The sequence below is a fragment of the Fukomys damarensis genome, unplaced genomic scaffold (assembly GCF_012274545.1).
Source record: "Fukomys damarensis isolate Sample0158 unplaced genomic scaffold, DMR_v1.0_HiC HiC_scaffold_39, whole genome shotgun sequence".
Taxonomy (NCBI): Eukaryota; Metazoa; Chordata; class Mammalia; order Rodentia; family Bathyergidae; genus Fukomys; species Fukomys damarensis.
In genome coordinates this window covers 124,657,404-124,684,896 of record NW_022900951.1, presented here as the reverse complement: position 1 = coordinate 124,684,896, position 27,493 = coordinate 124,657,404, and the positions used below count along the sequence as shown (strand labels likewise).

The window sequence follows — 27,493 nt, the reverse complement described above, 5'->3', positions numbered from 1 at the left end:
AATACTAAAATAAACAGAAAGTAGATTGTCCTGGGAATTAGAGAAGGCAGGCCCTCTAGTTATGTGAAATGGCATTACCTCAGAACCCAGGGCTTCTCATTCTATGAACAGGAAGGAAGCAGGCCCATGGCTCTATAAGAGCCATTTCCTCTCTGCTCTATTAATTTCAGAAATTAAGCAAGCCCTTCCCCCGAAGGCCAAATATCCTGAGATAACAGCCATTGTGTTTGCTGCAGCTCCTGCTAACTGAGCTAATCTTGGTAGACTGGTGCTGTTGCAGGCTTTTATTGTCAAAACCAACCAGTGACTCTCATGGCCCCTTCTATCATCACCCTGGCCCCTAGAACTACCACTTGAATCCCCAGTGCTGAATTTCAGAGACTTAGATGATGTCTGGATTTCCAGGGAGGAAAGCAGTAGCGTTAAATAAATTTTAGAAAGGACACTAGGGCCAGAGGGTTGAATGGGAATCCTTTTCTGTGCCCTACTCACTGGGAAGAGAGTGCAGTGCATCTAGTGCTCAACGTCTGGCTGACTTCTATGAACAGAAAAGGTAGGAACTTCTTCATCATCTTCTCACTGAAGGGGTGGACCAAGAATGCAGATAAAGGTTTGAGTTATATTTGCAGCTCTTTCAGAAACCCTCAAGGGGCAGGTTAGCTCATCTCCTAGATTTTCCTACATCAGATTCGAGTGCCTTCTATTTTGGGCTGGTCACCCACCATCACATTTGCATAGAGAACTTTCAATAACACAGCTCATATTCAAGTTTAAGATCAGAAGCATTCAAACCCCCCTCCCCCATAGCCCATTTTCTGACCGATTCCTGGAGCTTTCTGGGCTCCTGACGATTTCCCACCATGGCGAAATGGGGAAGCATGCTCTTGACTACAAGCCGACTTTTCCAGTCATCCATTGTTTGAACTGCAGTTTTATTCTTGGCTCTCCAAGGCGCTTCCCAAACGACCTAGACACAGGGCTTAGGGAGACAAAAAGTACACTGTCTTTCAGATACAAAGATGAGACCATTGACCCCATGAATCAGACTTTTACTCTTGAGGACAGGAGTCAGCCACATTCCCTTTCCCATTTCTCTCCCCACCCCACCACCCTCATTGAGTACCACTACTTCCGCGGGCAAGGGGCATTTGTGGGAGGCAGTTGGCGTTCTCCAATCCCAGCACAGCAAAGTTCACTGGAGAACACAGAGGTGGGTAGACGAATGGTCTGATGTAACTAAAATAACCCTAGGCACATAGCTGGGGAGTATGGTTCCTGGGTCTGGCTTTGCCTTTGTGTGGTATGCATTGAGACCCAGAGAAAGGCTGTTCTTTTCTCTGAAATGCAGTTCCCTTATAGGAAAAAAAACATGGTGGCTGCATCAACTGATGGCTTAGGGACCCTTCAGCTTTACCAGAGTCAGCTTTAGGATCCACAGAAGGATGAAACACCAACTCTGGCCTTACCAGCACCAAGTCAATGAACAGACGCACAGTTCAAAGCCTGGCTGACACTGAAAGAACGCAATGGATGTTGGAAGGGGCTCATGAAACTCTGGTGCACTGGCTTACAGGAACTGCAGCGAACTATGACCTGGCTACACCAACGTGCACCTCCATGACAGATGAGTAGACGTGCAAATCCGGGGAACGCTATCTTACCTTTTTGTTCAGGCAGATATGAAATAAGAGATCTGCTAGGACATTCATATCTATAGGCAATTTTATTTACCATAAACCTTGGTGGTTCAGCAGCAGGCTCTAAAAATCTCAAAGTCCAAACGTACACTTCTGGAAAGACAGAGAAGTACCTTTCCCCATTCTCCCACTGCATACAACTAACACCTCCTTATATTATATATAAAACAAATATAAGAAGACCCTGAAAGGCAGAGAAAAGTTAAGGTTGATCGCGATCTTGGGATCTGAGGAAAAATGCTGTGGTGAGTTCCCCAGACTTTCTTTTGCCTCATATATTCCAGACGTGAAGCTAAAAGAACCAACAACCCAGAATGCCAATGGGCATAGACAAAAAGGTCTCAACAAAAGCCTGCTGTTTTTAGCCGGAGGACCAGGAAAGGGGCAGGCTAGCAAGACAGCACATTTAGGCAAAACTGCTCTAGTCCAGCTAAACACCAGATAAAACATTGCAGTCCCATTTGATCCTTTCAGCAAGGAGCAAGCAGGGACCTTAGACTCCAATCCTATTTGGGAGCAATGAGGCATTTCTTCCCTTCCCCACTAGAGTGACACCAGTAGATGCCTGATGGGGACCTGGAACTTTCACTGTTACCTAGCAGTAATGGTGAGCACCACCCCCTTGATGTCAGCAAAGGTTAAATGTGGAACCTGGACTTCAATACCCACTTGATAGAAATGAGATAGTCCCTCTTCCATGTCAGAGCAGTGTCAGAGGAAGTCAGCCAGTTTTATAATATAACATCCAAATGTCCTGATTTCAATAAAAGCATTTGTCATATTAAAAACCAGGAAGATCTAAAACTGAATTGAAAATATTATCAGCAGAAGTGTCACCAAGATGACACAGATGTTAGAATTATCTGACAAGAATTTAAAAATAGTAATCACTTAAATACTTTTACCAACAATTACAACCATGCTTTATTCAAACAAAAAAAACCAGAGAATGTCTCAGCCAGGAAATAAGATTCCTCATCAAAGAAACAAAAATATAAAGAAGAACAAAACAGAATTTTTAGAACTGCAAATACAATAACTGAAATAAACTCAGTTGATGGGATCTAAAGGTGAGATGGAACGAACACAAAGAAGTAAGATAAGACAATGAGAATTACTCAATCTGCATTTCAGAGAGAAATTTTACTGGAAAAAATTAAACAGAAATCTGGGGATAACTAGAATTATAACCAAAAGATCTGAAAATCACAGAATTGGAATTCCAGAAAGGAAGGATGGAGAGCAAATGGAACTGCAGAAACACTCAAGTACATAATGGCTAAAAACCTCCCAAGTTTGGCAAAAGACATAAACCTGGAAACTCAAGGAGCTGAGTGAAGCTCAAAAAGTATAAATCTGAAGAAATCCACTCCAAGACCCATTTTAATCAAACTTCTGAAATGTGAAGACACAATCTGGAAAGCAGGTACAGAGAAATGCTACTACCTATAGGGGAAATCTAGTTTGAATGACAGCAGATATCTGATCAGAAAACATGGAGGCCTGAAGATTAAAACTGGACCCCTATCTTCCACCGTGCACTAAACTAAAATCGAAGTGGATTAAAGATCTAAATATTAAAATACAAACACTAAACCGGCTGGAAGATAAGTTATGTAGAACTCTCGAAGACATTGGAATAGGAGAAGACTTTATGAACAAATTCTCAGTAGCATGGGAACTAGCACAAAGAATCAACAACTGGGATATCATCTTATTAAAAAGCTTCTGCACTGTAAGAGAAACCACCAACAGACCTAAGAGACAACCTACAATGTGGGAAAAAATTTTTACCATCTGCTCCTCAGACAAAGGACTATTATCTAGAATATATAAAGAACTCAAAACAATCAGCGCCCCCAAATATAAAGACCCAATTCAAAAATGGGCATCTGAAATGAACAGACATTTCTCAGACAAAGAAGTAAAAGCAGCAAGTAAATATATGAAAAAATGTTCCACATCACTGGTCATTCGAGAGATGCAGATGAAAACAACACTGAGATTTCACCTCACCCCAGAAAGAATTGCTGCTATCAAGAAATCAACCAGTAACAAATGCTGGTAGGGTGGTAGGGAGATAGGAACCCTTCTCCATTGTTGGTGGGAGTGCAGACTGGTGCAACCACTATGGAAATCAATATGGAGATACCTCAAACAACTAGGATTAGAGATTCCATTTGACTCAGCTATTCCTCTGCTGGGTATCTTTCCAAAAGAATTAAAAGAATCATACCACAGCAACATATGTGCACCCATGTTTATAGTGGCACAGTTTAGCTAAAACTTGGAAACAGCCCAATTGCCCATCCACTGGAGACTGGATAAAGAAGATGTGTTTTTCTATAAAGTGGAGTACTATTCAGTCATAATGAACGAGAAACTAGAGTCATGTATAGGTAAATGGATGCATATTGAGGCGCTACTCAAGTGAAATAAGTAGGACAAACATGTAAATACAGAATAGTTTCTCTGGTGTGAAAAACGAAGAGTGTAAATGAGGTTCAAATTGTATATTTGATAATGTGAAATAGGAAGAAAAGGGCTTAAGGTGCAGGGAAAGTGAGAAGGGTAGGGGAGAGGAAAGAAGGGAAAAGAAAAACTATGAGAAAAGGAAAAAGTGGAGGTGAAGGGAAGGCAGGAGAATGGGGAAAAATAAGCAAGATACATCATGTAAAGGTACAAGATCTGAATGATGAATGTAACTGTACTGTATACATAAAAAGTACCAATAAACTTAATGAAAAAAAAATGGAGGCCAGAAGGAAGTGACATGATACTTTTCAAGTAGTGAAAAAAAGAGAATCTTACACGTGGTGAAAATATACATCAGATATGGAATGAAATCAAGACATTCTTAGATGAAGGAAAACTAATAAGAGAACTTGTCAACAACAGGTCTATACTACTGGTTGATGTTTAAAGGGAGTTCTCTAAATAGAAAACAATGAAGAGTCTTGGACATCAGTAAGGAAGAAAGAATGGCAGGTATAAAAAAATCATATGGCTTGATTTTCCTCTCTGCTTGAATTTTCCAAATTATGTTTGATGGTTCAGATGCCAATTATAACATTGTCTTATATGGTTCCAAATGTATGAGGAACAAATATTTAACTTAATTTCATCAGAAACAGAGGGAGGTAAAGGGGTGGAGGGAATGGTATGGTTTCTATACTTCATTCAAAGTAGTAAAATACTGACTCCAGTAGACCACTATAATATATGTATATAGCAATACCTAAAGTATCCACTCAAAAACACTATACAGGAAGCAAATGGAGTTCTAAAAATTGTTCAAATAACTCACAAAAGGTCAGGAAAAAGAAATAGAAAAAACATGGAGAACAAACAGAAAAAAAATAATAGACCAACAGAAACACTAACATCAGTAAGTATATTAAATGGAAATGGCCTAAATATACCCATTAAGAAGGTTGAAAGTAAAAGGATGAAAAAAGACATATCATGCATCTATCAATTTAAGTAATAGCCAGGGTACTACAGCAATATTAGATAAAGTAGACTCTAGAGCAAAGAAAATTACCAAGGACAGAGAAGGACCAATGCATAGTACTCCAAACACCAGTTACAAAATATAAGAAGCAAATATTATTGGAAGGGAAAGAAGCACACAAATTCACATTTCTAATGGAAGACTAGTCTCTCAACAATTGATACAACACACAGATATAAAATCGGCAAGATACAGAAGAATTCAACAACAGCATTCAAAAGGACCTAATTGACGTTTGTAAAACACTCAAAACCAGTAACATTTACATTCTTTTCAAGAATCTAAGGCATGCATATTAAGTGAGACATATTTTGGACCACAAAACAATCCACAAATATTTGACAGAATCCAAGCGGGGTGTGGTGGTGCATGCCTGTAATCCCCACTACTTGGGAGGCTGAGGCAAGAGGGTTACAAGTTAGCGGCCAGACTGGGCCACACAGCAAAGCCTTGTCTCAAAATAAAGTTTAAAAGGGGCTGGCGATGTAGCTCAATGGTAGAAACTATTACTACAGACCCTGTAGACATGAAAAGAATAAGAGGGTACTATGAGCAACTCTACATATATAAATATTTAAATGAAATGGACCAACTATTCTGAAAGTATAAGCCACCAAAAATACCTAATACAAAAAATCTGAGTATCACTGTAATAATAAAAAAATAAATTAATTTTAAAAATATTACTGAAATGAAAGCTCTAGGCCTACACTGACTCACTATAGAGTTACCACTAAATGTTCAAAGACAAATGAGAACTAACTCTACCTAAGCTCTTTCAGAACAACAAAAAAGGAAGGAAATACTCTCAGCTCACTGAATTCTCCTAATATCAAAGATAAAGATAATACAAAAAAGAAAGCTACAGACCAACATTTCTTATAAATATAAAGGGAGAATCCTAAAAAAGGTTCAAGTCATTTGTAAAAAAAATTATGTATCATGATCAAGTTGGGTTTGTTGTGGGGATGCAAGGCTGGTTTAGTATTCAAGTCATATTGTCCACTTTATTAACAGGCAAAAAAATCATATGATCTCCTCAAAGCAATATTGCAAAGTAGAACAAAATTGGAAGAGTAATACTTCCTGATATCAAATCTTACTTCAAAGCTACCATAATCAAAGCATTGTAGTATGGATAAAGATAGGCATATGGGCCAATGGAATAAATTTGAGTATTCAGAAATAAGCCCATGCATTTATGGCCGATTGATTTTTTTTTTCTTTGCATGGTATTGGGGATCAAACTCAGGACCTTGTACTTGTGAGGCTGTGTGCAGTGCCACTGAGCTAAATCCCCAGCCCCATGGCCACTTGATTTTTGGCAAGGATGTTATGACCACTTACTTGGGGAAAGAACAGTCTGTGATAACCATATACAAAAATCAGCTCAAAGTGGGTCAATAATTGAAACATGAAAACTAACACTAAAAAACTCTTAGAGTAAATTACAAACAAATTATGACTTTGGATCAGACACATTAGTAAGGATCTAAAGTCCAGATTACACAAAGAACTTTTAGACTTCTGGCTTGCATCTAGATGTGCCCCCAAAGCCTCATGTAGTCATAGGTGGGCTTTTTGGAGCTTGCTGGATCTAGGGTGTGTGATACCAGGATTAAGGGCATGTGGTGCCAAATTAGTACACTGATCTAAATTAGCAGAGTACTGTGTGGGGCTGAATGGATTTACTAACGATGAAACCCCACCCTTGGTGTGGGTGGCACCACCTCAAAGGCTTGTAGCCTCAATGGGATAAAAGGGAAAGGCAGGTTCACTGCTGCTTTTGCTGCTTGCTGCCTTTTGCCTGCCATTCCATGAACTGTTTCTCATCTGTGATGCCCCTCTGTCATGCCACCCTGTCTTAGAGCCAGCTGATTATGGACTGAAACCTCTACAGACTGTGAACGAACTAAACCCTCCTTCCTTTAACTTTGGGTGTTGGGTATTTTATCTTAACAACAAGGAGGTAACTAAATCAGAACTCAACCATATAAAATAAACAAAGGGTTTGAATAGTACAGTATGACTGCAGAGAAGATATCAGTGGCCAGAAAGCATATGCAAGAATGCTCAGCATCATTAGTCATTAAGGAAATGCAAATCAAAACCTCAAGGAAATATCACCTCACATCCAGTAGGATTAATAAAAACTCACAGAAGAAAAGTGTTGTGGAGGATGTAGAGACATTTGAAACCCCATACCTCACTGGTGGGAATGCAAAATGTTGCAGTTGTTGTGGAAACAATTTGTTGATTTCTCCAAAAATTAAACTTATAATTAATATTTGATCCAACAGTTGTATTTCTAGTTATATACCCAAAAGAACTGCAAATGGCTGTTCAACCAATACTTTTACACAAATGCTCACAGCAACGTGACTTACGATGAACAAAAGTAGACACCTACAATCCAAATGTCCATCAGTACATAAATGGACAAATAAAAATTTGGTACATTCATATAGTACATTCATATATAGTCATAAAAAGGAATGAAGTACCGATATAAGTGACAATATGGATGTAACTTGGAAACAGTGTGCTAAGTAAGAGAAGCCAGTCACAAAAGGCCACATACTGTCTGGTTGTATTAACATGCAATGTCCAGAATAGGTAAATTCATAGAGACAGAAAGCAGATTGGTTGTTGCCAGGGGCTGAGGATAAGGGGAGAATGAGGACTATTTCCTGAGAATGGCATTTTATTTTGGGGGGCTGCAAATTGTTCTAAGTACCACTGGATTGTTACATGAACTTTGTCGTGGTCTTTATAAAAAATAGTGATAACATCAAATGCTGGTAAAGATGTGGAGAAACTGGATCACTCATCCATTGCTGGTGGGAATGTAAAGTGGTACAGCCACTCTGGAAAACAGCTGGCCAGTTTCTTAAAAAACTAAGCATGTGACTACCAGCAACTGCACTCCCCGGATATTTGTACAGGATCACAGAAATTTGTGTCTAAAACTTTAAAATATAAAATAGTCAATATAAAATATTCAGATTACTATACATAAACCTGTATCAGTATCAGTTTCTTGGTTTTGAGATGGTACTGTTGTTGTGTAAGTTTGGGGGAAATTGGGTGCAGGGTATAGGGGCCTGCCTCTCTGTTCCGTTTATAACTTCCAGTGAAACTCATTATTTCCAAATAAAAAGCTAACATCTATCATCAAAGAGTTCAGGGTCCAGATCCATGGAGACATTGCCTCTACTTTTTGCTTCTGGGACACTTCCTATATAACATTATTTCTTCAAGCAATGTACAGACATTTGTACCCACTTTTCATTTTTTAAAAACCAGTCCTCACTCAGTTCTCTCTCACTGGCATTTCAGGGGCCAAGCCTGAGCCCTCAGCTCTGATCTCATTGAAATACCAGGATCTAGAGACACCCCAGTGAAGACAAAATGGCATGTAAAGTGCACCCAAAGGAAGATGGGAAAATGAGGCCCAAGATACCACAAAGGCCTTCACCAACTCCTGGGCCTAGGGAGGCCCAGAATCTTAAGTCTGTGGAGGGTAGAGGCACAGATCTCCTTTCAGGGCAACACAAAACCTAACATCATCAAACAAGCTGCCCATTCAGCCCAAAAGAAGAAAGGCAAAAAAAAAAAAAAAAAAAGCTGCCTTAGCTTTTAAAGACCACTCTACTGATTTCATGCTCTGTCCCTTTTTAGCCACCAGAGCCAATGTAAACGACAGGTTAGGGATAGTGGCCAGAGATTCCTAAACAAAGACTCAATTCTCTGGCCTGAAGTAGTAGCCTACTCCCTTACTACCACAGTCATCATGTTTGCGTACTGGATGTGTCCAGGGCTGGGAACAAGGGAAGGAAGATGTGTTGGCTTGATGCCTAGGCTGCTGGCTCATACACACCAGGAGTCTGAGGCTACTAACCTCTAGGCTGAAAGTCTAGAAGTACAGAGCTGCAGACAGACAGAGGACACTGCATGAACAATAGAAGCATCAGCCCATTGTCACAATCGTGGCCACTTTGGGCTCTCTAAGTACAGCAAATCATCCTGCTATACAAGGGACTGGCTAATTATTACTAATTACTATCTGCCATTAACAATCTTGGTGTTATGCTAAGATATGGATCAAACAGGATACCTTGGTCCAAGGAAGCAAGGCTGGAAGAGGCAGTTAGATCCCAGGCTGGAGATAAGGGAGAGCAAAGGTTAAGAACAGGTTTCTAGAAGGCAGTATATTCTGGGCTTTGGAGTCCAGTGGGTACAGCCTAAGCCAAGATGGTTTGCTTCTCAGAAGTCATGAGTTATGGGGCTCTGAGAAAGCTGCTTAAACTTTGAAACTCAGTTTCATCACGTATAAAATGCAAATTTTGGTACAGAAATATAATCACTACTTTTGGGTGCCTGCTCTGAGCCAGGAATTAGGTTCAACAATTCATATAGAGCATTTCATTGGCTCTCCATCAAGCCTGTAAGGTACATTAGGAAGAGCCCTGCTATTCGGGTGCTTCCTCTCTGTCCCCCTTGCCATTGGAAGGAGGTATTTGTCTAGTGTCTGGCTCCTCTCCTAGACTAAACTCTGTGAGGGAAAGAAACATACCTTTTATGTTACACAGCCCAAGAATGTTCACAGCACACTGTATAATAAATAGAGTCTCAGGAATATCTGCTGAATGGATCTGAAGGGCGGACTCCAGCTCGAGTGAAGGCCTTTAGTAGAATCTTCAGAAGGAGTTACTAGCCCACAGCCTGGATGATTTGGTGTGATGCAGCCTAAGTGAGCTTAGCAACGAATAACACGTTGTTCGGTATTTCTGTGCATTTGAAAGGAATGTTTTGACACCAAGAAAAAGCTTCAAGGCATATGATTATAGTCTTGTGCTAATAAATATATCAATATTCTTAAACATCACTTTTTGTTTGGAAAAGTTGACTTTAAAAAGCTCAAAGAGATGTGGCAAGGGCCAGGGATTTAGCTCAGTTGTTCCAGCACCTACCTCGCAAGTGCAAGGACCTGAGTTTGACCCCCGTACCCACCCCCAAAAAAAAGAGAGAGATGTGGCAAAATGAGAACCCTCACACATTGCTGGTAGGCATGCAGCTGTTAGGGAAAACATCTAAACATAGAGTAGCCATAGAGTTTAGTAATTCCACTCCTGGCTATGAATTCAAGACAACCAAAGACATATATTCACACAAAACTTGGACAAGAATGTTTATGCAGCACTACTCATAATGGCCCCAAATGGAAATAGTCCAAATTATCCATCAGTGGATGGATAGGTTAACAAATTGTGTTCTAGTCATACAATGGAATATTCTTCACCTTAAAAAGAAAAGAAGTACTGTCAAATGCTACAAATCTGATGAACCTTGGAAACACTGCTCTCACTGAAAGAAGCTAGATACAGGGGACCACATATTGTACAATTCCCTTTATGTAGAATGTCTGGAACAGGCAAAGTCATAGAAAATCAGAGTAGCTTAGCAGTTGGTTAGGGCTGTGGGAGGCAGGGAGAATGTGAACTAACTAGTGATGGGTACAGAGTTTCTTTTGAGGGTGATGAAAATGTTCTGGAATTAATTTTGATAAAGGATGCACCTCTTTGTGAATACATTAAAACATGTTGAATTGTCTACTCTCAGTGGGTGATTTTATGGTATTTGAATTACATAATAATAAAGTTGTTTTTATCAAGCCCAGATTGTTATCACTCCTTACTCTAATTCAGGATTTTAGAAGGATGTTTCTCATAGAAAAAGGATGAAGCAACATCTTTTAAGTCTTTGGAGGAAAAAAATGTTTATATTCTCCAAATTAAGCAAGAGCAAAGAATTGTACAAACCAATAACTCCACTGAAGGCAAACTATTTCTCAAGATGGCTATGCCTGGAAAACTTATTTGGCTCTCAAACAGAACAATGCACAGTGATCCTTTATTATGGTGAACAGAGTTTTCTGGAATGTAGACACCAAGAAATAAGGGCAGACCAAAAGACTATCTTAGAGAGGCAGTGGCAACACTAACCCTGGCACATGCTCCACTGTAGCACAACTCGCCTTTAAGGTCATGTGAGGCCTTTGAGGCCAAGGCTTTTGGAGATCCCATTTTTTGAAAAAGACAAGCAACTATTGGACTTCCTTAGCACCATCTTTTCCTGTGCCAGAAACATTGTACACTTGGAGAATTGAAAGAGGCCTTGAGTCTATGGCCATATCACCCTGAACACGCCTGATCTCATCTGAAAGAGGCCTTGAATCTGAAATGGCAATCCAGTCCAGAAGGCCAGGCCATCTACGTGCTAGTTTCTCCTGTAATACTGCCCACAAGCTTAGTTCCTCTAAACTTCTCTATCACTCATCATAAAAGCTGGGGCTGTGTTAGAGGGTACTGAGAAACTGTTCCAGGGTCCTCTGAAGACCTTCTTGCTCACAAGTGGGCACACACACACACATACACACAGACATGCAGTGGACCCTTGAGTTATGACTGGCCTAACATATGAACGACTTGGGTTACGAATGGAACTTTAGTTTAAACTTACAACCAAAGTTATGACCTGAATGCCAGCTGCTTGTGTGTCCAAATGGTCTGAGATACAGATTTAACCCTTAGAGGGTTCTAGAAGAAACATTACAACATCCTTCCCTATGTGGAGTTAACTGAGAAATCCTAGGCTGAGATCTGCCTGTAAGAAAAGGTGGACTAAAATTATATTGGAGAGAGACTGTGAAGGCTGAGTAGAGGATCCTGAGCCTTCTTCAATTGACCAACTTGAGTTACACCCAGCCCTTGGGAATGAACTGTATATGTACACAGGGATGCAGGTTCATTCATATTCTCTCTCTTTCTCTCTCTCTCTCTCTCTCAACAGTAGAGGCCCTGGGGGAAAGGGCCTTCTCTTTGTGGCTGGGGTTATTTCCAGGAGTAACTGGGTATCTGTGGTCCTTATACCAGCTTGACAAACTGGGCTGACTTCCCAGTTGGCCCTTGGGTGGTTCTATGGCTGAGCAGCAAAGGAAATAACAGTAGCTGGTGTGTTCTTTTGTGCCCCTACCCACTGATCAGCTGTGGCCTCAAAGGCCACACACAAAGACTCTCTCCACCACTGGAAATGATTTGTAAAACAATGTGTTCCTAGACCTGTCATACAGGAATAACTGGAAATGCTGAGCAAGGAAGGAGGGCAGTGTTGGAAATTGTCTGGTTTTGTTGCAACTTCAGTAAGCAATCACCTTGGAGTATAAAAATAGTTTGTAAACATGTTATACTTGGGCCCCGATGCCAGTGATAAGAGAGGCAGGCAAGGGAGTCTTTGCAGAGTGATTTTAGATGGTGGTCTGGGAGCAATAGTGGGCTGAACATGGGGTGACAGCCAAGCAATGTGGAGTCCATTCTACCCACTTGACCTCTTTGAGCCTCTGTTTCCTCTGCAAAACAGGGTTGATCCCCTTTGCTCTCTCCCCTCGCATGGTATATGTGAGGATCAAATGAGCCCTGTGATCTGAACGCCCCTTGGATGGAGAAGAGCTGTGTGCCTGGGACGTGCTGAGGACGGGCGGCCCCCTCCTGCAATCCAAGCAGTGGAGCCAGCACTGGAGCTGAATGAAAGCGATCCCTTTGTGTTCTCCCCCTCTGATAGTAAAGCTTGGCTAGAATCCTGGAATGTTAATATTGGAAGGGGAAACTAGAGATGATGGGGTGCCATGTCCCTTTGGCACGATTAGGAAAACTGAGGCAGAGACTTGTCTGGGGGCAGTCGCTAGTGATGGGTAGAAGGGCTGGCTCTGCAAGTCAGGCTCACTGGATCCCAGCCGGCAAGGCTCAAAGATGCAATATCGAACTGGGTGCAGTATTTCCTCAGGTCCACATTCTGAATGGTACCAGGCAGAAAAAGCCTCGTAAATGTGTGAGGCAGCCTCCCAGGCCAGCCAGTGACTGCCTCTTCAAAGAAGTGCTGGCATCACTGAGATTTCAGTGTCTCCCTGACAAGGCTGACAGGCGAGTACTAACCCTCTCTGAGGCTTAGTATACTAAGGAGCCTGGCCTAGAGAACCGTATAAGGCTTGCCAGCTGGCACCATGTCTATGTTGCTGACTAGCTTTCCTCTACAGTCATCTACCTATCATGAATCACCAACCAAAGCACACAGACAGACTTCCTCTCAGTGGCTGCTGGAAAGAACCTAGACTGGCTCCAGATTCCCAGTGGGGTGAGGCTGAGTTCTAGGTCCCCTCCTTCCATATTAACCCAAACACTAACGATATCCCTCCTCTGTTGTAAGCAAAACAATCTAGGGTTCAGAGCCTTGTGTCTTTAATTAGGACAATGTTTAGAATTACTCATCAACTTCAGAGCCCAAACTGTCCTAAAGAGAAAATGAGAGAAAAATAAAGGCACAACTAAGAGAAAGATGCAGACACTTCACCAGGCATTGCACGGTGGGGTGTGGGAAGAGGAGGGAAGGCTGCCCAACAAATGGCCAAAAAGTAGCAGTGAATTAAAAGAAAAAAAAATCAGAATAGACATTAACAAGAAAAGGCAAGAAAATATTAGTGAAGAGTTCACATTTAAGCTATCTTCCTTAATATATTCAAAACTTTGGATGGATTTTGAATAATACGAAAAAGCCTTAGTGCTGCCCTTAGAGACTCCATGTGAAATGCCAGCTGATGGGAAGAAAACATGCTTTCAGTGCTTATTATGATGAAATAAATTCTCTCCATTCTTGGAAATACTTCTTTGCAAATATTTTAGATGGTATTTCTCAAATGAAAGAAAACAGCAAAGGCTGCTACCATAAGCTTTGGAGGAAACAATTTAATATTCAAGATATTTAACCACTGAGAATTGGCAACAATGCTTCCAGTTTCCTAAGAAAGTGGGAAAATTGCTGTGCATTTCGGAAATGGTTCCCAGACACTTCCCTCCGAGAATAGTCAACAAGATGCATGCAAGCAGGCAATAAAGACAAATGCAATTTTACAGGAAGCCGTTCGGCTGCATGGCATGATAAATAGGCAAGACACACAATGTTTTGCACACGGGCCAGCTCTTGGCTTCTAAAAGAGCTGGAAGGGAAAACAGACATGAATACTTTCAGTAGGCTGCCCTGGTTGACAGCAAGAGCTCATTTTCCTCCTTAAAACGACAGGAGTCTAGTTTTGTTACCTGCATTTGAGTTCACCTACTGATCACGCATGAAGATCCACTGCTGGGATCTATCCTGAGCAACGGTGAGTCTGTCAAGTCCCAAGCAGATTGTATGTGGAAGTCACTTGACCGATGGCGCCGAGCTATTCCATCCTATAAGCCAAATTGCTAATAATACCAGGCAAGTAAGATATCTTTTCTTGACCAAAACTCTCTTCTCTGAGTCAGAAGGAAAGAAAATGGTTGGCTGGAGCTTGCAACGGTGGAGGTTACATGCGCAATGTGCTGGTTGACTAGGAGGAGGAAGCTTCTGAGAAACAATCAAAGTCACATTTTTAGGTTTATTCCATTTCAGCCAGTCACCTGCAGTCAGCTCTGCTTGCCTGAGGGAACATTCTGAGCCAGCCAGAAAGCATGCAGGTCTAGCTTCTCCCAAGCTTGACTTTGCCCTCTTTTGTTTATGCCTTCTGGACTTCTTCCTTCTAAATCCAAATCACTATCACCTCTACAACTTCCATACTCTTTCCTGCCCAAATCCCTTCAAAGATAAATATTTCAGTCAATTTTGGGGTCAAATACAAACAAATTCCAGGGATTTAAGGGCTCAAACAGCTAGAACTTGAAAGGCCTGATATTATGATGCATTTTGGACCACAGCGTGGTAGGTTTTTTAATGGAATGTCATCTACTACCATTCTTTAACTGCGGGTATAGTTGATTACAGATTCACATACACTCCGAATAGACACTTCTGTGCCAAGACTTTGCAGTTCATTCATCCAATCAGCCACCCATTCATTCAGTCGAGTCATGCTGGTCCCAGCACTCATCTTTCCTCTTTTCATTTATACAAAACAAGTGTGAGAGAGTTGTAGAGAAGACGCAGGAGGAGACCAACTTGCCATTCTGTACTGCAGTGAAGTTAAGGCACAGCAAAGCCCTTTCAGCTATGTAATCTTGGTGGGCCCAAAAGGTATTATTTTAAGAGCACTTACCTTTGAAAATGATTATGAGGTCCCTGGTGGTTTATGATATTCATTTCATATTGATTTAAGAAACTGCTTTTTATGAGAGTATTTCTACTGAGGAGCTCTTGAGCATGGAAGTTAGAGGAGGTAGCCTACATGAACAGAAAGCCAATAGGGTCTCTGCTTTCCATTCAAATGTTTTCCAACTCTCAAAATATGTCAGTATACTCAGAGGAACCCAAATGAAACAAATCTAAGGCTGGTGTTCAGTATGCAGCAGACATGCTGCCTGTGGAGCTCAGCACAGGAATTCACTAAAAAGCTCTGAAGTCAGGATTAGGGGCCCTGGATTCAAGTCCCAGAACGGAGATGTCACCAGCTGCGTGGCTTTAATTACGAGCCTCCTCATTGCCCTGTTCTCTCCCCACCCTAAAGACCTCCCCATTTGTCAAGGGACTGATGTGAAAATGGAGCACCATGTTTTAGGGGCAGCAAAAGCAGCTCCACCTTCATGCACAGTATGCTCTGGCTTGCAGGGCAGCCTGAGATGGTGGCTGTGTTCCTGGCAAGTCCCGCTCACTGCTGAATTACACGACGGTGACCCGCAATGAGCAGCCCCTAGTTTGTTCTCAAGCTACCTCTCTTCCATGTTACTCTCAGGCAGAGAGGCCTAGGACCCAAACGTAGGACCTGCCATTTACCCCTGTTAAATTTCCTGCGATGCTCTCAGGCTGTCAAGATGTCTGGAGCTCTATTTCTTGCCATGGGGAATTCCTCACCTGCTGGCACTAGCAGGGGCAAATTTGGTAGGAATGAGATCTCATTCTGCAAGCCAGAAAGGAGCCTTGGGATTTGCCTTTAGACTTCTCACTAAAAGGGTGGGCACTCATCTGTTGCCCGTGGCCTTTGATTCAAGTGCTTTACTTGGTTACGCACTCGCATGGCTAAGCTATAAACAAGGGCTTTACGACAGATGCCACCAAATGCTTTGCTGAGGTCCAAAGCCGCTCACCTGCTTTGCTCTTATCCACCTGCCTGCTGAGCTCTTCCAACAAAAATGAGGCTCTTCTAACACAGCAAGTGGCTCTGAATGAACCTCAACCAGCTCTGAGGGATCACTGCTCCTTTGGCTTTTGTTTTATACCTGACTGCTCTCCTTTTCTAAGAACTCACTCACTGTTCCTCAAAAGCAGGCCTGTCCGACCTGTGGCTCACGGGCTGGACACTTCTGGCCTTGTCTGGGTCACACCCAGTGAAGGGCAATTGTCTGGAGTCGAATATAAAAGATATCATGTAGTGAATGTATGTGAATAACAACACCTCTTTTATGTTTATTATAACACAGGCGTGCCCAACCCACAAGCCACAAGCTGGTCACGCCTGCTGTAAAGACGCGTTCTAGAATTGTTCCAGGTAGCTATATCGAGCAAACTATACCTACATAAGAGACCCAGTCTGAGGAATTTCTGGAAGTTTGGAAGTGCCTGCCTACCTGGTAGCTCACAGTTCTTTTTTTCTTTTTCTATTTTGCAGTTCTGTGTAATTCCTTAGTCCTCTGTGCTGAAGCTTCACGGCCTTGTTTCTAAATGTTCTTTCCTTTGAATGTCTGGCTTGTCGTTCACAAAGCCTGCAATGACCAGGCACAATTGCTGCACTCACCATGAACTTTTGTGACTCCCAAAGCAACAATAATATGATGCTTATTTATACAGAGAGGCTGACTACGGTGGAAAAAGAGTGAAGGGGGCCAGCTGAATAGTCAGTGAGCAGCATGACATCTCGGGTGATTTCTCGGACCCCTGAAGAGGTCTGAGAAGTGATCAGATCACCAACGAACTAGAAATGTAGGCACCAGCAAGTGAATACCTCAAGCATGTCCAAGTCAGGTTTGCGGTACCTCATGTGGCTACAGGTGGTATGTTACAATTGGAATAAAGTTAATAGTATTCACCTTAACGTAGAAAACAAACTCACTCAGGGAGCGAGCGTGAGAATGAAAGATAGCAATGAAATCAAGTCGGGGAGGGGGACGTTGTTGCAACTTCACAAAGGCTTGAGTCGGAACCCCTCAGTCCCTGTGGAGTCCTGTGGGTTGGGCTTGGGATGCCAGTAAGACAAGCAGCTGGACCAGCAGAAGAACTGGCCAGAGGAAAAGGACAGACAGCTGTGATGGAGCTGGAAAAGTGTGTTTGCAGGGAATGCTGTGTGGTTCCTCCAAGGTGGAGAGTTGGGGATCGGGGGCACCAAGGAGGAAAAGGGTGCTGGGCGAGGGTACAATGCACAGGGGCCTGGTGGGAGCTTCACACGTTCCCCAGTCAACAGTGGGACTGCAGGGAGAACTGGAATCTTTTCGTCCCCCGCTCATGACTGTTTAGATGTGTTCTCATGTCGGGTCACACGTCTCAAAGCCTCTACATTATTGTGTGTGGCTCAAAGCAAAGTACAGAATCACAGAGTTGTCAATATGCTAATGCTTGGACTTTTGTCTTCCGAATGAATGTCTGGTTATTCTTCTCTCTGTGAAAATCTGTAGCACCACACCATTTTAGTTTCAAAACATTTGTGGTGCATTTTTAAAAAAACTTTTATTTGCATTTATTTGATGCCTAATTTAATCCTGCGCCATAAGCTATTGTTTCTTCCGTTTCTTCCGGGATATCTTTTTCTTTTGTGCACCTTCCTCCTCTGGTTTAGGAACAACTTGTTCCTTTTCAGTCAGGACCATTTCAGTGTGGCAGGGGGAGCTCACGTATGGGTTAATCCGGCAGTGAGCTCTGTAAGTGTGGCGGCGAATGTCGGGTGCTTTGTTCACCTGGATGTGTTCAGTGACCAAAGAATCTACATCCAAACCCTTAAGCTCAGCATTACTCTCTGCATTTTTAAGCAAGTGCAGCAAAAATTCAGCACCTTTTGGGCCATCGGCCCTCTGTCCAGCCCCACGGTCTGGCCTGGGCGCACCTCCTGACTCCACCACCACAATGCAGGAAGGGCACACGTCGCTTCTTTAATGTCACACCCTTCAGATACTCAGTGGCCTTCCGGATATGCAGACCCCTGATGGCCTGGTCAGTTTCAAGGGTGTTTGTAAAGTGAACATGAAGATTTGAGCCTCGATTTGCATGATTTTGTGGGGTTTCCTGGGTTAAGAGAGTAGCGAACCATTTTCACAGATCATCTCTGGCCGCTTACAGGAAGCTCATGGTGCATTTTTAAATTGTTGGCTTTTAATATGGTTCTAGATTATACGGTTTTAATTGCTAAATTTTTACTCCCTAAACTCGACTAAAACTAATGTGATTAGCAAAGCCAACAGGCCCATTAAGAGCTTTGAATTCGTGGGGCAGCCTTCCCACTTTTCCTGTCAGTAAGTTTAGTTTCTGCTCCTGGGTTTCCCACAGCTCCCAAATGCTGGCTTGCTGGAGCCCAGGAAAGAAGAAAATGTGCCAGAGAACATGGCCTTGGCAGCAAAGGGGCTTGTTGGGCAGGTTTGTAGGACCATCTTCAGATTGGGACAGTGCAGGGGGTGATGGCAGCACCCCAGATGTATGTCAAACATCATCCCCTAAGCAAGCTCTGGTCCAACTTGTACACACTTCTGCCCTTCATGGGGGCTCAGCTAGACCGCTAGAGCTCCTCTGGCTGGTTTGGGGGTCAAATCCAAGAGGCACTCTGCATAGCAAAGGGTGAATTGGCTTTGCAGTTGACAAAGTGCCTGCAGTGGTGGCATAGAACTCACTGAATGTGGTGACACTCTGTCATTTTCCACAGGCCTGCCGCTCCAGTTCAGAACCCACTGGGGGCTGGTGTGATCACAGCTGGCTCCCCAGAGCTTCACAGCCATCGCATGGAGTCAATGAAGCTGGAGGTCCTAGCTCAGAGGAGGGTGCTTTGACTGTGGAAAGCAACGGAGTCAGGCCAAGCTCACCCTTGGTAGAGAGGGCCTTGGCCTAGCTGTTGTGTGCTGTCCTTAAACTTGGTAGGGGCTGTGCCTGCAGGAGAAGCTTTAGTCTGTACCTGAGAGGTATGGTAGGTGTTCAAGCCATGAACTCTGACAAGGAGTGGTCTGAGTTTAAATCTTAGGTTGGCCATTGATAAGCAGTATTTATGTTTCCCCACCCACAAAAGAGAAATGCTAGTAAGAGCCCCAGTGGGCTGTGGTGAAGATGAAGAATGGTCACTGGCATCTGCTAAGCCCCACTGAATGGTAGCTGGTGGCACCCTCTCCCTGAAGGCTTCCATCTGAGTCCTGGCAATGGGGCACGCGGCCCTATGGCCAGAAATGCTGTTTGGAATACAATACTATCACAGTGCATAAAGCACTGTGGGTTGTTTTCCTAGCCACTCTCTCCCCACTACAAGGCGAGACCCATGCTGATTGTCCAGTCCCTAAAAGGGGGTTTGGCATGTGGCAGGTACACAGCAAAAAGTGAATGAGTGGGCGCAGGAATTTCCTCTTGTGGCAGCAGATGGCTCTATAAAGAGTGCCAACATTAAAAAATTACTCACATTGGTGGGTGCCAGAGAGCAAAAGAGACCTAACTGGCATCACACATCCTACTGGGCTGGCAGCAAGATCTGACCCATGAGTTTGGGAGGATTTGCTTGCTGGGGGTCTTGGGCCATTCCCTGCAATCTTTTGGTCTTCAGTGTCCTCTCTGGATGACAACATAAGGTGGCACCATGCTCTGTGCCTGCCAGGGGTTTCCTTGTCTGTCAAGGCCCAGAACACACAAGTCAGGGAGGGACACATTATAGTTGTGAGGCTTGGTATCCCTACTATCACGTTCAAAGGTGGGTTTGATTTCTGAGAGTAGTATGCACACAATTATAGGAGCCATTTCTTCGGCTCATTTTAATAAATGGTCACCTCCCTCATGTGGAAATTTATGTTTAAAAAGATATTTTAGGAAACAGGTACAGTTTGATAGGGGCAGTCTGAAATTGCTACAGGCACAAAAATACACAAATGAACATTTGCCTTGCATCTGAGAGCCACGGGCAGCTCAGCTGACTACTTTATCTAAAGCACACTGACCTTGCTCTATCAGAGGAGACAATGAGCTTGTACTGCTCTTCGAGTGTCTGGATACTAAGTTTACCACCTTTGCTTTCAGAAACCAGATCTCATTTGGAAGTCATGATCTCATCCGAGATTAACATCCCAGTCCTCCCCAATCCCATCATGGCTCTCTTCAAAGCCTTTTGCAGACATGCAGTACTTAGCTGGGGCAAGCTCCCCAGCCAGAAACCAGAACTGGGTTTAGGCTTTTAGCCCTCCCTTCTTTCAAGTCTGAAAGGCGACCCTGCCCTGCTTATGTCTACCTGCTGCTAGGCAGACAGCCACAGGCCTTATCCAATTGAATGGGATTTCAACAAGGGAAAAAGTCAGATTCATGGGCGGGTACATGTAGCACAATAATGCTGACTCCTAGGTCAAGGAAGGCTCGGGACATTGGCAGCACTGATTGTATCTACTTGTCATGAGAACTAGCACTATCCAAGAGAAACTGAATCCTGGCTAGGGAAAACATCAGACCAGTAACCCAGCAGCCTGCCCCAAATCTCCATGGAGAATACTTCTTCAAAGTCAGAGCAAGTGTAGTCACAGGCTCTTGCCCTTGGTGCACCTCTGTGGCAGCCCCACACAGAGGCTGTCCAGTCTCCTCTAGGACCGTAGGAGCTCACGTGTCTATAGCTGTCTTCTGCCAGGTCCCACTTCCTCAGTTAGGAGTTCCCTCGCTTGAAGGTATATATGCTAACACAGGATGGAGAAGAAATATGGTGGCGAGTAGAAAGCAGCACATACAAGTGGCCTGTAGACTGGCAAGATAGCAGAGATGCATTTCAAAACAGCCTGTGCAACCAGTTGCAATGACTGAGCAAACTACCGTCCCAGGACCGACACCCTTAGTGTTTCCATTTGCAGACAAAAAACATCAATTTGTGAGTTCTGAAAACACCATCTAAGCCAACATTTGGACTCAAGTATTGCTAGCAGGGTTGCATAATCAGTAAACTCATCTTTCTGCTCTGTGCCTTTGCAATATTCTCTGGAAAGAATGCACTGGAATCTTACAGATAAAAGTTGCCATGGAAGTAAGTTACTAGTACATAGAAATATAGGATTACGAGTAAAATATATTTCACTCTGCTGATAAAAAAGTAGAGATTTTTTTTTCCCTTATCTGAAAACATATCCTTTTACAGAACTGCTGACATGGAAGTAATCATCAAGAACTGAGGACATTACTCAAGAAAAACCTGTTCTTTCCTTGTTCTGAAACTTTGTAGATGGAAAAACCTATAGACAGTGAATGAAATGAACTTAAACCAGGGAACATTTAGTTATTCTTCCCTTAAAGCCACCTAACGTATCTCATCTTCCCCAACATTTTGGTAAGAGCAGCACCCTTCTCTCCCACACCAGCTATCCCCTCCCAGTGGTTTGTTTGTGAGTGATTAACCAGCTATTCTGGGAGGAGGGGACAGCTCTAATTTAAAGTGTTTTGTAGCATTTAATGACTTCTGTGCTGTAACGACTCTTGCTGTTGACAATTTCAAGCTCCCAACATGATGCCAGTGAGCTTGCAAAATTCCTGAAAATGTAGCAGTTGGCTTTTAGGAGCCAGCAGGAGCCAGCTCTATCCCAACCCTGGCCCTCCCCTGTCTATGTGCTTCCTGTGCTTTCACTCTGGGACCAAAGTCACACAGTTGGTAAATGGAAGAGCTAGGACTGGAATGTAAAGTCCCTGGTTGTGCTTTGGTGGCCAGAAGAAAGCACAGTACACAACAAAATTGTAAGGACAAATTTGACTTAATTGAGGCTCTAGGAGAAAAAAATTCCCAATCAGTCAATCAAATGGGTTTCAATGCTGCCTTAGAAGTTGTTTCTAGTATACAGTTCATGGATAGAATTTGAGAAGTTTACAAACTTGAATGAGGAAAAATTATGTTTCTAGTTTTACTAATCTCTAACTAAAATTTAGCATTTCTTCAATTATGAATGTTGTCAACAGACAACAGAAATATTTAGAGAATCTGTGACTATGTCACTAAAAGAAATCATAGGCCTTTTTTATTTCACATTGCAATCATTGCAGTAATCTCCAACTATCACTACCTTGAAATCACAGTAATTATGAACCTACTGCTATATCTTCTTTAATGTGTCAACAAGTACATGATATGTTACAAACTCGTTTTGTTAGTATGTTCATAACTATTTTGAATAAACTGGTATTCTTTGTGATACCATTTTTTATTTTATGCATTTAAAAACACCTGTTTTCCTGAGAAGGGGTTCATAAGTTTCATATGCAAGCCAAGGGCATCTGTGGCACAAAAGGGGTTAAGAATCCTGGCCTTCCAGAGTAATTTCTCCAGCACCCTGCTTGATCCACTTCCTTTCCAGAAGGCCTGAGGGCTAGCTCAGCCCCAGAGAGCTCAGGAGCAGGCTATGGCAAATGCAATAAGGACCCTAGAATCTACAACCCCCAATGAGCCCTCTCCAGGGATAATGGATTTTTTGATGGCCACTTAGAGAGGTTCCCCTGAGACCTCTATGCCTACTTTCCAGAAAACTGGCATGCTTATTTATTTAGGATGGCAGGGGTGCATTTGGATACAGGATGTGCCCATGGCCTGTAATTATTGACAGGCACTCCAACATGTTTCCCCTGTGAGACAGCTTGGAACCCATGAGTCAATCCTTCCTGGGAAATGGCTGAGAAGGAGCTTTCAGAAGTAAAGATGAAATGGAGGGGCAGATGAGGCAGGGACAGGGAAGGGTCCTGTTCAATGGAATAGGGGCACTTTCCTGCCCTCCTGGGACTGAGTCACACCAGGGTGGCTCTGCTACTGTGCTTGTGTCTCTCTTGGTGAGGCTCCAGGCCCTCATTTGAGGTCAAAATGAATGTCTGCCATAGAAAAACTCTAGAACAAGTGTTTTACTATCTTGATGGAAAAAGACTAATAGCATGGGTATTCCAAGGACCTTGGGGCCCAACTCTCCTTGGCTTGAGTATCAAGGAATCCTGAGCACACAGGCACCTGTAATTTAAGACTAAGGAAAGGAAATTGCAGTTTGGATCGGTCATTTCTACCTCAGACTGGAGGCCCTTTGATAAGACGGTCTTTGAGTATACTGAGGCCAAAGCCAATGTACCTTTCCTTCTTAACTTGCCTGTTCACATTTCATCTTGCTAGGGAAAAATTCTTTTCTCTTCTTTTTCTTCTTCTTTTTTTAACCAGTTCTGCCATTCCATGGCTCGGTGATAGGGATATTACTCTAAGTGTCCTCCTTTGTAGGATGGAGGCAATAAGAAGTAAGTCTCTCCATTAGGTGCTTCAAAGGTTGAAAAGAGACCCCAGCACACTATGTCAGATCCAGAGCATGGAGCCACTCACCAAGGATCAACTACTGTTATTGCTCTTCTCAGCATGATATGAGAGGCACCCACAGCCCATCTGCTTGGCAAAGAGGGCAAGCTCAATAAATGTCCAAGACCTTTCTCTTCCTCCTCATTCCACCCTCTCATCCCATCACTTTAAACCCAAGGATGGTCACAGAGAACTGTAGTAATGGGTACTCAGGAGCTGAGGGCCTGCAAATGGCCATGCATGGGTGGGCTGCTGGCCTTCTGGATCTCATGGCCATTGAGCTTCCCCTTATCATCAAATCCAGTGCTTAGGGTACTTCTTCACTGGGGCATTGAAGGCTCTATTAAGTGCTGTTAGCAGAAGCTCTGAGACACAAGATGAAAGGTTTGACATCAGTGTCTGCCAGGAGCTCTCTTTTGCAACTTAAAAACAAGGATGAGACCTTGGAGCTGGGCTCAGGCTCTGATCTTTGAAGTCAAGTGTGGAAGGTCCCTCAGATGCCACCTAGTCTTAGTCACATCTTGCATATGGGGTAAACTGGGGGCCAGGATGGAAAACAGTCATAACTCTGTCAGATTTGCCATAGAAAAGAAGCCTCCTGGCTCCAGGTCTGGCATTCTTCTGTCTCCCTCATGCTGGCAGTCCGCAGGTACCTTCTGGACACACCCCCCGAGAGTTTGCTAGGAATTTCCATCAAAGGCTTCTGTCTACCAGGAAACATCTGTGGGGTGAGGAATTCTCTGACATGGTGTATCACCACCCGAGCTGCTTCTCTATCTTGCGTCTCTCCAACTGGCCATGAAAAACACGGTAAGAGAGAGAAGAGAGACTGTAAAAAGCAGAAAGTGTTCAAAGGGTAGGAAATCAGTAGCATCACAATTGTCCCTTCTGGTTTATTTCAAGTTACACGCCAAGAATAGTGGGTTCCCAGACCCAGGCAAGAGCATGGCTTGCATAGTTGTACTATATACAACCCAGAAAAACCACTCCTTCCTTCACCCAGGACTTCCAATTCATCCAGCAGATAGCCAGGGCCTATGGATACTTAGCTGTCTCTACCCTCTCCTCAGACTCCCACAGTTCTCAACCATCCACCCCATTCAGTGGAGCCAGTTTGACTCATTTTGAGATCCTCTATTTCCAACCCAGTTTTCCTTTCATAAACTGTCGCTCTTTCCAATGATGTTTAATAATGTAGCCCTCAGAAAAGGATCCAAGCTTATTTCTGGAGCCAGACCAATTTCTATTTTGCTGCAGAATATGTGTGAAAAACTATGAATATCTGCCAACCCCCTAGAGAGCCATGGACTGTTTTTAAAAAATCATAGCGGTGTTGGAATGTCATATTGTACAGCTACTTCAAAAAACAGTTGAGGAATTTCTCAACAAGTTAAACATATGCCTTATGATCCACACATTTTACTGCTGAATATTTACCTAAAAGAAATAAAAGTGTGTGTCCACATGGGCACCCAGGTTGATAGTGGTTGTATTTATAGTTGCCAAGAAACTGCAAACAATCCAGATGCCCATCAACAGGTGAATGGATAAACAAACTGTGGCATGATCCATACAGTAAAATACTGCTGAGCAACAGAAAGGAACGAGTAAGTGATACACATACCATAAGGATGGGTTTCACTCATCACACTGAATGAAAGATCCCAACATGAGAGTCCCAATTCTATGGTTCCGGTCTCACAAAGCCCTTAAAAAAAATGCACACTACAGATCAGTGGTTACCTGGGGGTGACGGGGGCCAGAGGGAGAAACTCCTCACCATTCCCCTCAACTCCTGCCACAGCCTCCTCCCAAGAGGCTTCTCTGCCTCTAGTCTCTGCTTCCAATTTGTCCCTCATACTGCAGTCAGAAAGATCTTTCTAAACCACTGATACCACCATCTTTCCTGTTCAAAAATAGGAGGTTCCTTACTCCCTCCAGGGCAAGTTCCAAAGCACGGCCTTCAGAGTCCTCTACATGATCCTCTGTGTCCCTTCTCTGTCATGCTCTTCAGTCATCTGGGTCCCCTGGGGCTCCTAAACTCATGACTTTAGGGCCTAAGCAAAGGCCTAGCTGCTTGAGGGTGATGCCCTATGTGCTACATGACCTGTTCCTTATTGCCAAGTGGCCTCTGAGGCACAGGTATGCTCCCCCTTCCCCGAGCCTAAACATCACTTCATTTAGCCCCTTCCGGCTTCTGTGTGTCTCTCCACCAAGAGACGACTTGGGCTGGGCACTGGACTTGCAGCTCAGTGGGGGAGATGGGCCGACGGCACATGCCGGAGTGCTAGGCACTGAGAGAAAGGCCCTGAGCATGATGAAACCTGCACTGTCTGTAAGCAGCTACAGTGCAGAAAGAACATGTCACCAGCAATTCATACTCCATGCTTATCATAGTACACGATGGAGAGAGATACCTGGGAAGTACGTAAGGAATGAATTCTGCCTAGGGAGACTGGAGAAGGAGAAGGCGTTCCAGAGGAAATGACACCTTAGTGGGAGCTTCAGGAGCGAATGAGATGCTGATGGGGAAGGAAGACAGAGTGGAAGATGCAGAGATGGAGCAGAAGAAACTGCCCCGAGGGAATTACTCTTTCAGAAGTAATCATACTACAAGGCTGCAAGCATTAACTTCAGAAAACAGAAATGTCCTATAGGAGTTCATGGAGAAGGCGGTATTTGAGAGTTTGTTTCGTATTTAGTCACTGATGTTCTGCTTATTTATTGGTCTGTCTCCTCCAGTAGCCTAGAAGCTCCCTGATGGCAGTATCTATGTATGACTACAACTCGATTGTGGCAAGGGCTTAGGAACATCCATTATTGAGTCTACGCTGAAAATGCCCTCGCGTGATTATCATCACTGACAGCCTTCCTACTAAACTGCCAACGCTGCCACTTCTTTGGCACCTCCATTAACAGAGTAAGAGAAAAGGGATACCTACAACAATAATGCTCACATGGGCCTTTGGAAAGCTATTTGGAACCCTGCCTCCTCTTCCTCCTCCTGTCTTTCTCTTTACTTCTCATTTTTAGAGTAGCTGGAGCTGAGGCCAGCATCAGAAAACTCTGTGGACGTTAGGTAAAGAAGCTTGGCTTTCAGTCTGTATTCTGGAACCTGGCAGAGCCATTGCCAGGACTGTATCAAAGGAGAACCCTCATCAGAAGTCCACATAAAGATGGAAAAAGAACTGTTAAAAGCTTAAGCAATGGTCCAAACTGAAGGCATGGGTTGAGGGTTCTTTTTGAAAGGAGGAATGTACTTGTGCTATATATCTCATGTATCACATATAGGTGACAATTACAAATGGACAGAAATTAAATGAGCTGCTCTACATGAGAGTCCAAAACCTATATGCAAGCCTATGTCTGGTGACTATCAACATCATTGGAGTGAGGATTAGGGTGGTCATGGAAGAAGATAAACTGAACTTTATACCCATTGAGTTGAAGACGAAGGACGGCTAGCCAGTTGAGTGAGCGAAATGCCCTGTCCCCAGTTTGTATGTGGTACTCAAGTGACAGGCTGGAGATCCAGATTGGAGCACTGATTTGCTTCATCTACCCAAACAAGCAGGGATGGGACAAATACATTAAGAAGTAAAACCTCATTTACAAAAGGAAGCCGGGTGCGGTGGCTCATGCCTGTAATCCCAGCACTCGGGAGGCTGAGGCAGGAGGATCGCTGTGAGTTCGAGACCAGCCTGGGCTACAAAGTGAGTTCTAGGTCAGTCTCAACTATATAGTGAGACCCTATCTCAAAAAAAAAAAGCCAAAACAAAACTACAAAAGGAGCAAAGAGGATAA

The 27,493-nt window shown here is 43.3% G+C and overlaps 1 protein-coding gene and 1 pseudogene across 2 annotated transcripts in view; both read right to left on the bottom strand.

The window, feature by feature from the left end:
- Mamld1 (mastermind like domain containing 1) overlaps positions 1 to 27,493 on the bottom strand; it is a 112,278-nt gene that overhangs the window by 58,318 nt on the left and 26,467 nt on the right. For both annotated transcript variants that reach the window (XM_033760570.1, XM_010639034.3), the window contains exon 2: positions 821 to 979. In XM_033760570.1, coding sequence (XP_033616461.1) covers positions 821 to 916 — 96 coding nt within the window. In that variant the 5' untranslated portion in view covers positions 917 to 979. The remainder of the gene's footprint in view (positions 1 to 820; positions 980 to 27,493) is intronic.
- Positions 17,922 to 18,472, bottom strand: LOC104872716 (annotated as a pseudogene).